We start from the raw sequence: 15,118 nt of genomic DNA on the forward strand, positions 1-15,118 counted from the left end.
CCAGAGTTAATGAGAACGAGGCGTGGTCGCGGTGACGCCGCACCGTAACTGGACAATCATCAACTATTACACTGTTAATATTACACTAATGTAGTGAGTCGAAGAAAAAGAAAACAGACAATTAAAAAATACAGTTAAAAAAATAAAAAACAAAAAATAACATGTTGAGACGCAGCACTCTGACAGGCTCCGCCCACAAAACACTGAGTTGTGTCTTGAAACCAAGCTTAAACATAGTGTTTTAATTTCCTGTCTTCCACTAAAATTATTCTGATTCTATCACTTCATGTTTTTTGCTGTTTCACATTCAGGAGAAAAAAACTCTGGGTTTCATTTTATTTTGACATCACAAAAACCTGTCATTTCAACAGGGTGTATAAACTTTTTATATCCAATTTATATACACTGAGTGTGAGTGTGTTTTTTTTTAAACATATATAACTGATATGTTAAATCTGCCAGAGTGGAGAGAGCCCTAAGCCCTGTGCCCTAAGCCCTAAGTCCTAAGCCCTGTGCCCTAAGCCCTGTGCCCTAAGCCCTAAGTCCTAAGCCCTGTGCCCTAAGCCCTGTGCCCTAAGCCCTGTGCCCTAAGCCCTGTGCCCTGTGCCCTGTGCCCTAAGCCCTAAGCCCTGTGCCCTAAGCCCTAAGCCCTTCAGCTTTTGTGAGACTGTGACGCACTTTTAGCTGCTGATCCTGAACATGTCTGGAGTTCTCAGGATGGGAACACGATCATCCTGAGCTGAAGAGAAAGGACCTGAGCTCTGGTTCACAGACACAATGAGAATTAATGCCGGATGAAAGAGGCAGCCGGAGCGCTACATTCTCTTAAATTACACCCATAAAGCTTTCAAAAGGAACTTCACAACGAAATCTCTGCACAACACGTCACTGACTCACACTGCACTCACGCTAATGTCTCGCTAATCTAAACCAGCCCTTAAACACCACATTAACCTCCAGCATCTGCAGCACACCAGCTTGCAGCAACATCTAACGACAGCGTTAATGCTCGTGTTCACATTAACGTTAACTCCCGGAACCTCCTGAGCCTCTGAGTCAGAGCTAGTGTTAGCGTGTTGAGCCGTGCTGGCAGAGGAGGAGCAGAGCTGTGATAGAGCTTTCCAGCATGAGGTTATGGTGACCTACACAAATACTCCGGTGCCTTGCCAAGTTATTTTGGATAAAATACAAGCAAGTACCAAATCCCAGAAGCTCAAAGGAGTCCAGAACAACAGCAGACGAGTTTGTGTGAACAGAGATGGAGGGTCTGAACAGAGAAAAAGTGTGTTACTGTGACATTCTCTGGCATTTACACTCCTGCAGTTTGGAGAAGATGAAATCAAATCAAATGAACATGTGTCTTTAAAACTGAGATTTCAATAAACAATATTAATGATATAAAGTCCTGTGCCGGATATTACTTTTCCTTTAGAAAAGAAACAAAAATAAAATATTGACAAGTTTTTAATCATTTCTCCTCTCTGACCACAACAAAGTCTAGAGATGAAACACTGATGAATCCAATACTGAAACATTCCACAGCAGAACATTTCCGTCTGATCCGAGACCTTCGGACTGATCTGTTCCCCGGTTACACTCTAACTCCGGAATTCTGTTTTCATGAACCATGTGATAGATAATGAGACCAACATCTGCTGAGATCTTCTTCTGTACATCACAAAGCAGGCAATGATCCAAACTCACAGCAGATCAGGAGCTAACAGTGATCTCCTCAGTTCCTCACTTACACATGTCCAGCTCACTCTTCATCCCTCAGACGTCAAGCCAAAATGGTCACCAACAGAAAATAAAACAATACCAGAGTTTACTGTAGACTTTACTACAGCCCTTGACATAAACACTCAGCTATTTTGGTTAAATCTCACTGATCTGAGAACGGCAGAAACTCCTGATCGTTAATGTTAGTTTGCTAGCTTGTTGTGGTCAGTTTTTCTCACTCAGACATGCCCGAGCTCATCCACAATCTTTCAGACTTCAGACTTCTGAGTCAGTCGCAGCATTAAAACACAGAGTTTAAATTTTTTGGTAAAGAAGTTTACAAACAATTGAGGTTTAATCAGCAGTGATGTGGTGCACGGTGAGAGCTGTATGGATGGTGTAGATCAGGGGTCGCCAACTGGCGGACTCTGGTCCGAATCTGGACCGCAAAATGCATCCATCCGGACCACAAATCCTTTTCACATAATGAAATAAATATATGCCAAACGCTATTTTCTAATAAAATCAAATTTCTATCAGGCACATCAAGATCAGCTCAGTAGAGCCATTTGGGTCCCTACAGCGTCACAAGTTGCTACTACAGTTACTACCGTGAATAGAGCAGAGAGCAGAGCGAAAACAGATTAAACTTTCAGAGAGTGAAAAACAATGACATTCTCAAAAATAAGTCAAATTGACCCTGAAAAGCGAGTTTTCAGAGATGAATGGCACTGTTTTTCCTGGACTTAGGAAAGTGGCACACCTTGAGCATGTTTGGTTCAACATATAGCTGTGAGTCAGGATTCTCAACACTTAACATTATCAAAAGTGAATACAGGTCAAGAATGACCAATGAACATTTACATTCCTCCCAAGATTCAAAGTGATAGCTGGAAAGGCCAGAGCCAGTTTCTCCCATTGAAGTTCTCAATCAGAAAATGTATGCAAATTAACATGAATGTAATGTGATATATATTTTTAGTATATATCACATATATATGGAAGTTTTATGCTTCCACCTTTAAGTTCAACTCAGTTCAGCCTAACAGACAATTTTATTTAATTTTAATTGAAACAGTAAAAATGAATAGATAAAGGGTTTCTTGCACTGTTTCATTTTTCCAACACTGGCACTTTATTTTTGCCTGTTTGTTTTTCTGCATGGTATTGCTGAGGATCTTTTACCAACGCAACATGAAGCACAGAAGAGAGCAGTGTTCAGCATTAGGTACATTTAGTTAAGTAGAGACAATACATGTGAAGATAAAATGTGATGAGATTTCCGGGTTTTTGTTTTGTTTGAACCAGTGAGGTTTGTATCATTAATTACGATTGTTAATCCCATTTCAGCAAAAAAAATCACTCTTTTTCCTTTTATCTATTATATTGTGTCCAAAAAAATGTTGTTTACACTCATTTCTTTAGTCTGGCGAAAAGCATCAGTTCATATTTTAAGGTATATAATTGTCCGGACCTCAGCTGGCAAGGAGGGTTCATTTACTGGACCTCAAGCAATTTTAGTTGAAGACCCCTGGCATAGATGTTGACTCACCGTTAGAGAAGTGCGCCCCCTGGGGGAAACTCAGCTCATTGCTATGCTCTGCCTCACAGGAGTATATGGCTTTTGCATCTCTGAGGACAAAAATAAATATAGTGAGACACTACAGCAGTACGCAGTCTTCTGCCTGAAGATTTCCACGTGACCATTTCATCTGAAAATCATCTGCTTTCCAAAACATTCACTACATTTTAAATATGTTTTACTTCTTTAATAAAGCTGTAAACTCGTACCGGCCAGTTGGTGTCGACATGGAGGGACTTTCAAACATCAGCGCTCTCACTGCCACTCTGATAAACACACACTTAATTAATAATCTGTTGTTAATTACCACATGACAGACATGTGATCAAACCTTTTAAGATTGTATTCAAATATGAGGCATCTTTAATTAACACCACAGAGCTGCTGCTGTTGATTAATTCTCTATAACAGCAGCTCTGACACACAGCTTCATATTAATGCGCTCACTCTGATACCTTATCGTTTCCATAGCAACAGTTCATTCACAGGGACATGTGTATAACGTGGGAGGAGTCTCCGGTGTCACCTTCTTTGCAGTTTCTCTCTCTCTCTCACACACACACACACATTTTCTTGTTCTTCTTGTGTTCATCTTATCACTTGTTCTCTGTTCAGGTTTTATTTGTTGGCCAAATAAATGCTTTAGAAAAACACTGTACAGTTTATCATGGCAATAAAACTCAGTTCACTTCAGACAGTGAGAGAGAGAGAGAGAGAGAGAGAGATGTATTTTTCTGGTTTTTGTAGGAGCTTTAATTATGTTCTGCGTACTGACAGGGTTGATGTGACCTACCAGCTTGCCTCTAGTTCCTTATCTCTCTCTCTCTCTCTCTCTCTCTCTCTCTCCAGGGACAGATATAGTTCTCCCTCATTGTTAGACAGGAGACAGAAAGCAGACAGCAGTGAGCTTCTCACCCACACGTCCTCCTCCGTCTCTGTTCATCTCCTGTCATGACATTACTGTAGTGAGCGAGCGAGCGCTCTGGCCTGTGTCCATGGAGGAAATGTTCTGGTGGCTTTGTGTGGGCAGAAACCCGGCTGGAGGATTACAGAGAATGTGTAGCTCTGTTCTGATCTGCTTTTTCATGATTATAAAGTAGAATAATAGCCGCTATAAGAGATGCTGATGTTTTTATTAAAGCTGAGTTTTCTTAATTCATCTCGAAATGCTTCATTTAATCAGTTCACACAACAATGTTCTAGACTTTATTTACTGCCCTAATGGTGTACTGGATTGTAGTGTTTGTCCCGTTAGCGTTGCTGTAGTACAGGACTGAGCTGAGTTTCCTTATACCTCCATAAGTACTCTAAAAATTGTCTGTAAAATTACGCAGTAATCCCGTGTGTGGTGCTGTTACAGGAAAATAATCAACGCTGAGGTGGTGTGGAGCAGCAGTGTTACCATAACCTCCCTGAAGTTTATTATCACAGTGTTAACTCCTCTGTCCAGAAGAGGGTCCAGCTTCGCCTCTGACTGATAAACAGCTCTGACACTGGAGACTCCTTTCACATGTACACGTCCCTGTGAGTGAACTGTTGCTATGGAAACGATAAGGTATCAGAGCGAGTGCATTAATATAAAGCTGTGATGTTCAGCTGCTCTACTGTCAGAGAATTAATCAACAGCTGACCACCAATCAGAGTCCAGAACTCAGCAGCAGCTCTGTGGAGTGAAACAGATTGAAATGAAGGTTGAACCTTAATAAAATGTTACAGCTGTAATTTCTGCGCCTGATCTTTTTCACAAACACGTCATGATTTATTGCAGTGTCTCGCATCAGAGCTTTAAAGAAGCATCATGACTGAATTTACAGCTGCAGAGTCAGTCTGAGTTTCCTGAGATTAGACAGAGATTAGACAGATTTACTGCAGCACTCACACGGACACTGGTCTCTGGTAGCCACTGACGGAGTAGACGTCCTGACGTTGGGGCAGTTTAGGCAGCAGGTCGAGCTGTAGGACACCCTCACTCTGTTTCCCTGTCAGAGGAAGTAAACATCAACACAGACCATAAAACACAACACAACACAACACAACACATTACAACACATTACAACACAACACATTACAACACAACACATCACAACACAACACAACACATTACAACACAACACAACACATTACAACACAACACAACACAACACATTACAACACAACACATTACAACACAACACATTACAACACAACACAACACAACACATTACAACACATTACAACAAAACACATTACAACACAACACAACAGAACACATCACAAAACAACACATTACAACACAACACAACACATCACATCACAAAACAACACATTACAACACAACACAACACAACACATTACAACACAACACATCACAAAAAAACACATTACAACACAACACATTACAACACAACACAACAAATTACAACACAACACATCACAACACATTACAACACAACACATTACAACACAACACAACACAACACAACATATTACAACACAACACAACAACAGAACACAACACATCACAACACATGTCACATCACAACACAACACAACAGAACATATTACAACAAAACACAACACAACACATCACATCACAACACAACATATCACATCACAACACAACACAACACAACACAACACAACACAACATATTACAACAAAACACATTACAACACAACACAACACATTACAACACAACAGAACACAACATATTACAACACAACACATCACATCACAACACAACACATTACAACACAACACATTACAACACAACACAACACATTACAACACATTACAACACAACACATCACAACACAACACATTACAACACAACACATTACAACACAACACAACACATTACAACACATTAAAACACAACACATCACAACACAACACAACACATTACAACACAACACATTACAACACAACACATTACAACACAACACATTACAACACAACACATTACAACACAACATATCACATCACAACACAACACAACATATTACAACACAACACATTACAACACAACACAACACATTACAACACATCACATCACAACACAACACAACATATTACAACACAACACATTACAACACAACACAACACATTACAACACATCACATCACAACACAACACAACATATTACAACACAACACATTACAACACATTACAACACATCACAACACAACACATTACAACACAACACAACACATCACATCACAACACAACACATTACAACACAACACAACATATCACATCACAACACAACACAACACATTACAACACAACACATCACATCACAACACAACACATTACAACACAACACAACACAACATATCACATCACAACACAACACAACATATTACAACACAACACATCACAACACAACACAACACATCACAACACAACACAACACACAACACAACACACAACACATTACAACACAACAGAACACAACACAACACAACACATCACAACACAACATATCACATCACAACACAACACAACACAACATATTACAACAAAACACATTACAACACAACACAACATATTACAACACAACACATTACAACACAACACATAACAGAACACAACACATCACATCACAACACAACACAACATATCACATCACAACACAACACATTACAACACAACACATCACATCACAACACAACACATTACAACACAACACAACATATCACATCACAACACAACACAACATATTACAACACAACACATCACAACACAACACAACACATCACAACACAACACAACACAACATATCACAACACAACACAACACACAACACATTACAACACAACAACAGAACACAACACAACACAACACATCACAACACAACATATCACATCACAACACAACACAACATATTACAACAAAACACATTACAACACAACACAACATATTACAACACAACACATTACAACACAACACATCACATCACAACACAACACATTACAACACAACACATTACAACACAACACAACATATCACAACACATTACAACACAACACAACACATTACAACACATTACAACACAACACATCACAACACATTACAACACAACATATCACAACACAACATATTACAACACAACACATTACAACACAACACAACACATTACAACACATCACATCACAACACAACACAACATATTACAACACAACACATTACAACACAACACATTACAACACATTACAACACATCACAACACAACACATCACATCACAACACAACACAACACATCACAACACAACATATAACAACACAACACATTACAACACAACAGAACACATCACATCACAACAAAACACAACACATTACAACACAACAGAACACATCACATCACAACACAACACAACACATTACAACACAACACATCACATCACAACACATTACAACACAACACATCACATCACAACACAACACAACATATTACAACACAACACAACACAACACAACACATTACAACACATTACAACACATCACAACACAACACAACACAACATATCACAACACAACACAACACATTACAACACAACAACAGAACACAACACAACACAACACATCACATCACAACATATCACATCACAACACAACACATTACAACACAACACATCACATCACAACACATTACAACACAACACAACATATCACATCACAACACAACACAACATATTACAACACAACACATCACAACACAACACATCACAACACAACACAACACATTACAACACAACACATCACAACACATCACAACACAACACAACACAACATATCACAACACAACACAACACAACAAAACACAACACATTACAACACAACAACAGAACACAACACAACACATCACATCACAACACAACATATTACAACAAAACACATTACAACACAACACAACACATTACAACACAACACAACACAACATATTACAACACAACACATTACAACACAACACATAACAACAGAACACAACACATCACATCACAACACAACACATTACAACACAACACATCACAACACATTACAACACAACACAACATATCACAACACATTACAACACAACACATTACAACACATTACAACACAACACATCACAACACAACACATTACAACACAACACATCACAACACAACACAACACATTACAACACAACACAACACATTACAACACAACACATCACAACACAACATATTACAACACAACACATTACAACACATTACAACACATCACAACACATCACAACACAACACAACACATTACAACACAACACATCACAACACAACATATTACAACACATTACAACACAACACATCACATCACATTACAACACAACACAACACATCACATCACAACACAACACAACACATTACAACACAACACAACACAACATATCACATCACAACACAACACAACACATTACAACACAACACATCACAACACAACATATCACATCACAACACAACACAACACAACATATTACAACACAACACATCACAACACAACACAACACATTACAACACATTACAACACATCACAACACAACACAACATATCACAACACAACACAACAGATTACAACACAACACATTACAACACAACACAACAACAAAACACAACATATTACAACACAACACATCACATCACAACACAACACATTACAACACAACACATTACAACACAACACAACATATCACAACACATTACAACAGAACACATTACAACACATTACAACACAACACATCACAACACAACACATTACAACACAACATATTACAACACAACACAACACATTACAACACAACACATTACAACACAACACAACACAACACATTACAACACAACACATTACAACACAACACAACACATTACAACACAACACATTACAACACAACACATTACAACACAACACAACATATAACATCACAACACAACACAACATATTACAACACAACACATTACAACACATTACAACACATCACAACACAACACATCACAACACAACACATTACAACACAACACATCACAACACAACATATTACAACACAACACATTACAACACAACACAACACATCACATCACAACACAACACAACATATTACAACACAACACATCACAACACAACACATTACAACACATCACAACACAACACAACACAACATATTACAACACAACACATTACAACACAACACATTACAACACAACACAACATATAACATCACAACACAACACAACATATTACAACACAACACATTACAACACATTACAACACATCACAACACAACACAACACAACACATTACAACACAACACAACACATTACAACACAACACATCACAACACAACACATCACAACACAATACAACACAACACAACACAACACAACATATTACAACACAACACATCACAACACATTACAACACAACACATTACAACACAACACAACACATTACAACACAACACAACACATTACAACACAACACATCACAACACATTACAACACAACACATTACAACACAACACATTACAACACAACACAACACAACACATCACAACACATCACAACACAACACAATACAACACAACACATCACATCACATCACATCACATCACAACACAACACATTACAACACATCACATCACAACACATTACAACACAACACATTACAACACAACACATTACAACATATCACAACACAACACATCACAACACAACACATTACAACACAACACATCACAACACAACATATTACAACACAACACATTACAACACAACACAACATATCACATCACAACACAACACAACATATTACAACACAACACATCACAACACAACACATTACAACACATTACAACACATCACAACACAACACAACACATCACAACACAACACAACACAACCCAAAACATCACAACATATTACAACACAACACATTACAACACAACACATCATAACACATTACAACACAACACAACACATTACAACACAACACAACACATCACAACACAACACATCACAACACAATACAACACAACACATCACAACACAACACAACACATTACAACACAACACATCACATCAAAACACATTACAACACAACACATTACAACACAACACAACACAACATATTACAACACAACACATTACAACACAACACAACACATCACAACACAACACATTACAACACAACACATTACAACACAACACAACACATTACAACACAACACAACATTACAACACAACACAACACAACACAAATGAAGGTGTAAAGGTGTGTGTGTGTGTGTATAAATGAAGGTGTAAAGGTGTGTGTGTGTGTGTGTATAAATGAAGCTGTAAAGGTGTGTGTGTGTATAAATGAAGGTGTAAAGGTGTGTGTGTATAAAAATGAAGGTGTAAAGGGGTGTGTGTGTGTGTGTATAAATGAAGGTGTAAAGGTGTGTGTGTGTATAAATGAAGGTGTAAAGGTGTGTGTGTATAAATGAAGGTGTAAAGGTGTGTGTGTGTATAAATGAAGGTGTAAAGGTGTGTGTGTGTGTGTGTGTATAAATGAAGGTGTAAAGGTGTGTGTGTGTGTATAAATGAAGGTGTAAAGGTGTGTGTGTGTGTATAAATGAAGGTGTAAAGGTGTGTGTGTGTGTGTATAAATGAAGGTGTAAAGGTGTGTGTGTGTGTATAAATGAAGGTGTAAAGGTGTGTGTGTGTGTGTGTGTATAAATGAAGGTGAAAAGGTGTGTGTGTGTATAAATGAAGGTGTAAAGGTGCGTGTGTATAAATGAAGGTGTAAAGGTGTGTGTGTGTGTGTATAAATGAAGGTGTAAAGGTGTGTGTGTGTGTATAAATGAAGGTGTAAAGGTGTGTGTGTGTGTGTATAAATGAAGGTGTAAAGGTGTGTGTGTGTGTGTATAAATGAAGGTGTAAAGGTGTGTGTGTGTATCAATGAAGGTGTAAAGGTGTGCATGTGTATAAATGAAGGTGTAAAGGTGTGTGTGTGTGTGTATAAATGAAGGTGTAAAGGTGTGTGTGTGTATAAATGAAGGTGTAAAGGTGTGTGTGTGTATAAATGAAGGTGTAAAGGTGTGTGTGTGTATAAATGAAGGTGTAAAGGTGTGTGTGTGTGTATAAATGAAGGTGTAAAGGTGTGTGTGTGTGTATAAATGAAGGTGTAAAGGTGTGTGTGTGTGTGTGTGTGTGTATAAATGGAGGTGTAAAGGTATGTGTGTGTATAAATGAAGGTGTAAAGGTGTGTGTGTGTATAAATGAAGGTGTAAAGGTGTGTGTGTGTATAAATGAAGGTGTAAAGGTGTGTGTGTGTATAAATGAAGGTGTAAAGGTATGTGTGTGTATAAATGAAGGTGTAAAGGTGTGTGTGTGTATAAATGAAGGTGTAAAGGTGTGTGTGTGTATAAATGAAGGTGTAAAGGTGTGTGTGTGTGTGTATAAATGAAGGTGTAAAGGTGTGTGTGTGTGTATAAATGAAGATGTAAAGGTGTGTGTGTATAAATGAAGGTGTTAAGGTGTGTGTGTATAAATGAAGGTGTAAAGGTGTGTGTGTGTATATAAATGAAGGTGTAAAGGTGTGTGTGTGTATAAATGAAGGTGTAAAGGTGTGTGTGTGTGTATAAATGAAGGTGTAAAGGTGTGTGTGTGTATAAATGAAGGTGTAAAGGTGTGTGTGTGTATAAATGAAGGTGTAAAGGTGTGTGTGTGTGTATAAATGAAGGTGTAAAGGTGTGTGTGTGTGTGTATAAATGAAGGTGTAAAGGTGTGTGTGTGTATAAATGAAGGTGTAAAGGTGTGTGGGTGTGTTTATAAATGAAGGTGTAAAGGTGTGTGTGTGTGTATAAATGAAGGTGTAAAGGTGTGTGTGTATATAAATGAAGGTGTAAAGGTGTGTGTGTGTGTGTATAAATGAATGTGTAAAGGTGTGTGTGTGTATAAATGAAGGTGTAAAGGTGTGTGTGTGTATAAATGAAGGTGTAAAGGTGTGTGTGTGTATAAATGAAGGTGTAAAGGTGTGTGTGTGTGTGTGTGTGTGTGTGTGTGTATAAATGAAGGTGTAAAGGTGTGTGTGTGTGTATAAATGAAGGTGTAAAGGTGTGTGTGTGTATAAATGAAGGTGTAAAGGTGTGTGTGTGTGTATAAATGAAGGTGTAAAGGTGTGTGTGTGTATAAATGAAGGTGTAAAGGTGTGTGTGTGTGTGTGTGTGTGTGTGTGTATAAATGAAGGTGTAAAGGTGTGTGTGTGTGTGTGTGTATAAATGAAGGTGTAAAGGTGTGTGTGTGTATAAATGAAGGTGTAAAGGTGTGTGTGTGTATAAATGAAGGTGTAAAGGTGTGTGTGTGTATAAATGAAGGTGTAAAGGTGTGTGTGTGTGTGTATAAATGAAGGTGTAAAGGTGTGTGTGTGTGTATAAATGAAGATGTAAAGGTGTGTGTGTGTGTATAAATGAAGGTGTTAAGGTGTGTGTGTATAAATGAAGGTGTAAAGGTGTGTGTGTGTATAAATGAAGGTGTAAAGGTGTGTGTGTGTGTGTGTGTGTATAAATGAAGGTGTAAAGGTGTGTGTGTATAAATGAAGGTGTAAAGGTGTGTGTGTGTATAAATGAAGGTGTAAAGGTGTGTGTGTGTGTATAAATGAAGGTGTAAAGGTGTGTGTGTGTATAAATGAAGGTGTAAAGGTCTGTGTGTGTGTATAAATGAAGGTGTAAAGGTGTGTGTGTGTGTATAAATGAAGGTGTAAAGGTGTGTGTGTGTGTATAAATGAAGGTGTAAAGGTGTGTGTGTGTATAAATGAAGGTGTAAAGGTGTGTGTGTATATAAATGAAGGTGTAAAGGTGTGTGTGTGTGTGTATAAATGAAGGTGTAAAGGTGTGTGTGTGTGTATAAATGAAGGTGTAAAGGTGTGTGTGTATATAAATGAAGGTGTAAAGGTGTGTGTGTGTGTGTATAAATGAAGGTGTAAAGGTGTGTGTGTGTATAAATGAAGGTGTAAAGGTGTGTGTGTGTATAAATGAAGGTGTAAAGGTGTGTGTGTGTATAAATGAAGGTGTAAAGGTGTGTGTGTGTGTGTGTATAAATGAAGGTGTAAAGGTGTGTGTGTGTATAAATGAAGGTGTAAAGGTGTGTGTGTGTGTGTGTGTATAAATGAAGGTGTAAAGGTGTGTGTGTGTGTGTGTGTGTATAAATGAAGGTGTAAAGGTGTGTGTGTGTATAAATGAAGGTGTAAAGGTGTGTGTGTATATAAATGAAGGTGTAAAGGTGTGTGTGTATATAAATGAAGGTGTAAAGGTGTGTGTGTGTGTGTATAAATGAAGGTGTAAAGGTGTGTGTGTGTATAAATGAAGGTGTAAAGGTGTGTGTGTGTGTGTATAAATGAAGGTGTAAAGGTGTGTGTGTGTGTGTGTGTGTATAAATGGAGGTGTAAAGGTGTGTGTGTATAAATGAAGGTGTAAAGGTGTGTGTGTGTATAAATGAAGGTGTAAAGGTGTGTGTGTGTATAAATGAAGGTGTAAAGGTGTGTGTGTGTGTGTATAAATGAAGGTGTAAAGGTGTGTGTGTGTATAAATGAAGGTGTAAAGGTGTGTGTGTGTATAAATGAAGGTGTAAAGGTGTGTGTGTGTGTGTGTGTGTAAACGAAGGTGTAAAGGTGTGTGTGTGTATATAAATGAAGGTGTAAAGGTGTGTGTGTGTATAAATGAAGGTGTAAAGGTGTGTGTGTATAAATGAAGGTGTAAAGGTGTGTGTGTGTGTGTGTATAAATGAAGGTGTAAAGGTGTGTGTGTGTATAAATGAAGGTGTAAAGGTGTGTGTGTGTGTGTATAAATGAAGGTGTAAAGGTGTGTGTGTGTGTATAAATGAAGGTGTAAAGGTGTGTGTGTGTGTATAAATGAAGGTGTAAAGGTGTGTGTGTGTGTATAAATGAAGGTGTAAAGGTGTGTGTGTGTGTATAAATGAAGGTGTAAAGGTGTGTGTGTGTGTATAAATGAAGGTGTAAAGGTGTGTGTGTGTGTGTGTGTATAAATGAAGGTGAAAAGGTGTGTGTGTATAAATGAAGGTGTAAAGGTGCGTGTGTATAAATGAAGGTGTAAAGGTGTGTGTGTGTGTGTGTGTATAAATGAAGGTGTAAAGGTGTGTGTGTGTGTGTATAAATGAAGGTGTAAAGGTGTGTGTGTGTGTGTATAAATGAAGGTGTAAAGGTGTGTGTGTGTGTGTATAAATGAAGGTGTAAAGGTGTGTGTGTGTATAAATGAAGGTGTAAAGGTGTGTGTGTGTGTATAAATGAAGGTGTAAAGGTGTGCGTGTGTATAAATGAAGGTGTAAAGGTGTGTGTGTATAAATGAAGGTGTAAAGGTGTGTGTGTGTATAAATGAAGGTGTAAAGGTGTGTGTGTGTATAAATGAAGGTGTAAAGGTGTGTGTGTGTGTGTGTATAAATGAAGGTGTAAAGGTGTGTGTGTATATAAATGAAGGTGTAAAGGTGTGTGTGTGTGTATAAATGAAGGTGTAAAGGTGTGTGTGTGTGTATAAATGAAGGTGTAAAGGTGTGTGTGTGTGTGTGTGTGTATAAATGGAGGTATAAAGGTATGTGTGTATAAATGAAGGTGTAAAGGTGTGTGTGTGTATAAATGAAGGTGTAAAGGTGTGTGTGTGTATAAATGAAGGTGTAAAGGTGTGTGTGTGTATAAATGAAGGTGTAAAGGTATGTGTGTGTATAAATGAAGGTGTAAAGGTGTGTGTGTGTATAAATGAAGGTGTAAAGGTGTGTGTGTGTATAAATGAAGGTGTAAAGGTGTGTGTGTGTGTATAAATGAAGGTGTAAAGGT

At 37.9% G+C, this 15,118-nt stretch overlaps 1 protein-coding gene across 7 annotated transcripts in view; it reads right to left on the bottom strand.

Moving 5' to 3' along the window:
- The window catches only part of LOC131351488 (rho GTPase-activating protein 42), a 123,559-nt gene that overhangs the window by 275 nt on the left and 108,166 nt on the right, over nucleotides 1-15,118 (bottom strand). For 6 of the 7 annotated variants that reach the window (XM_058386889.1, XM_058386888.1, XM_058386883.1 and 3 more), the window contains 3 exons: nucleotides 5,181-5,280; nucleotides 3,511-3,567; nucleotides 3,272-3,351 (listed from right to left, as the gene is read on the bottom strand). In XM_058386889.1, the coding sequence (XP_058242872.1) occupies nucleotides 3,272-3,351; nucleotides 3,511-3,567; nucleotides 5,181-5,280 (237 nt within the window). Of the gene's footprint in view, nucleotides 1-3,271; nucleotides 3,352-3,510; nucleotides 3,568-5,180; nucleotides 5,281-15,118 lie in introns of those variants that run through there. The other variant, XR_009204408.1, reaches the window with a different exon arrangement.

The sequence above is a fragment of the Hemibagrus wyckioides genome, linkage group LG04 (assembly GCF_019097595.1).
Source record: "Hemibagrus wyckioides isolate EC202008001 linkage group LG04, SWU_Hwy_1.0, whole genome shotgun sequence".
NCBI lineage: Eukaryota > Metazoa > Chordata > Actinopteri > Siluriformes > Bagridae > Hemibagrus > Hemibagrus wyckioides.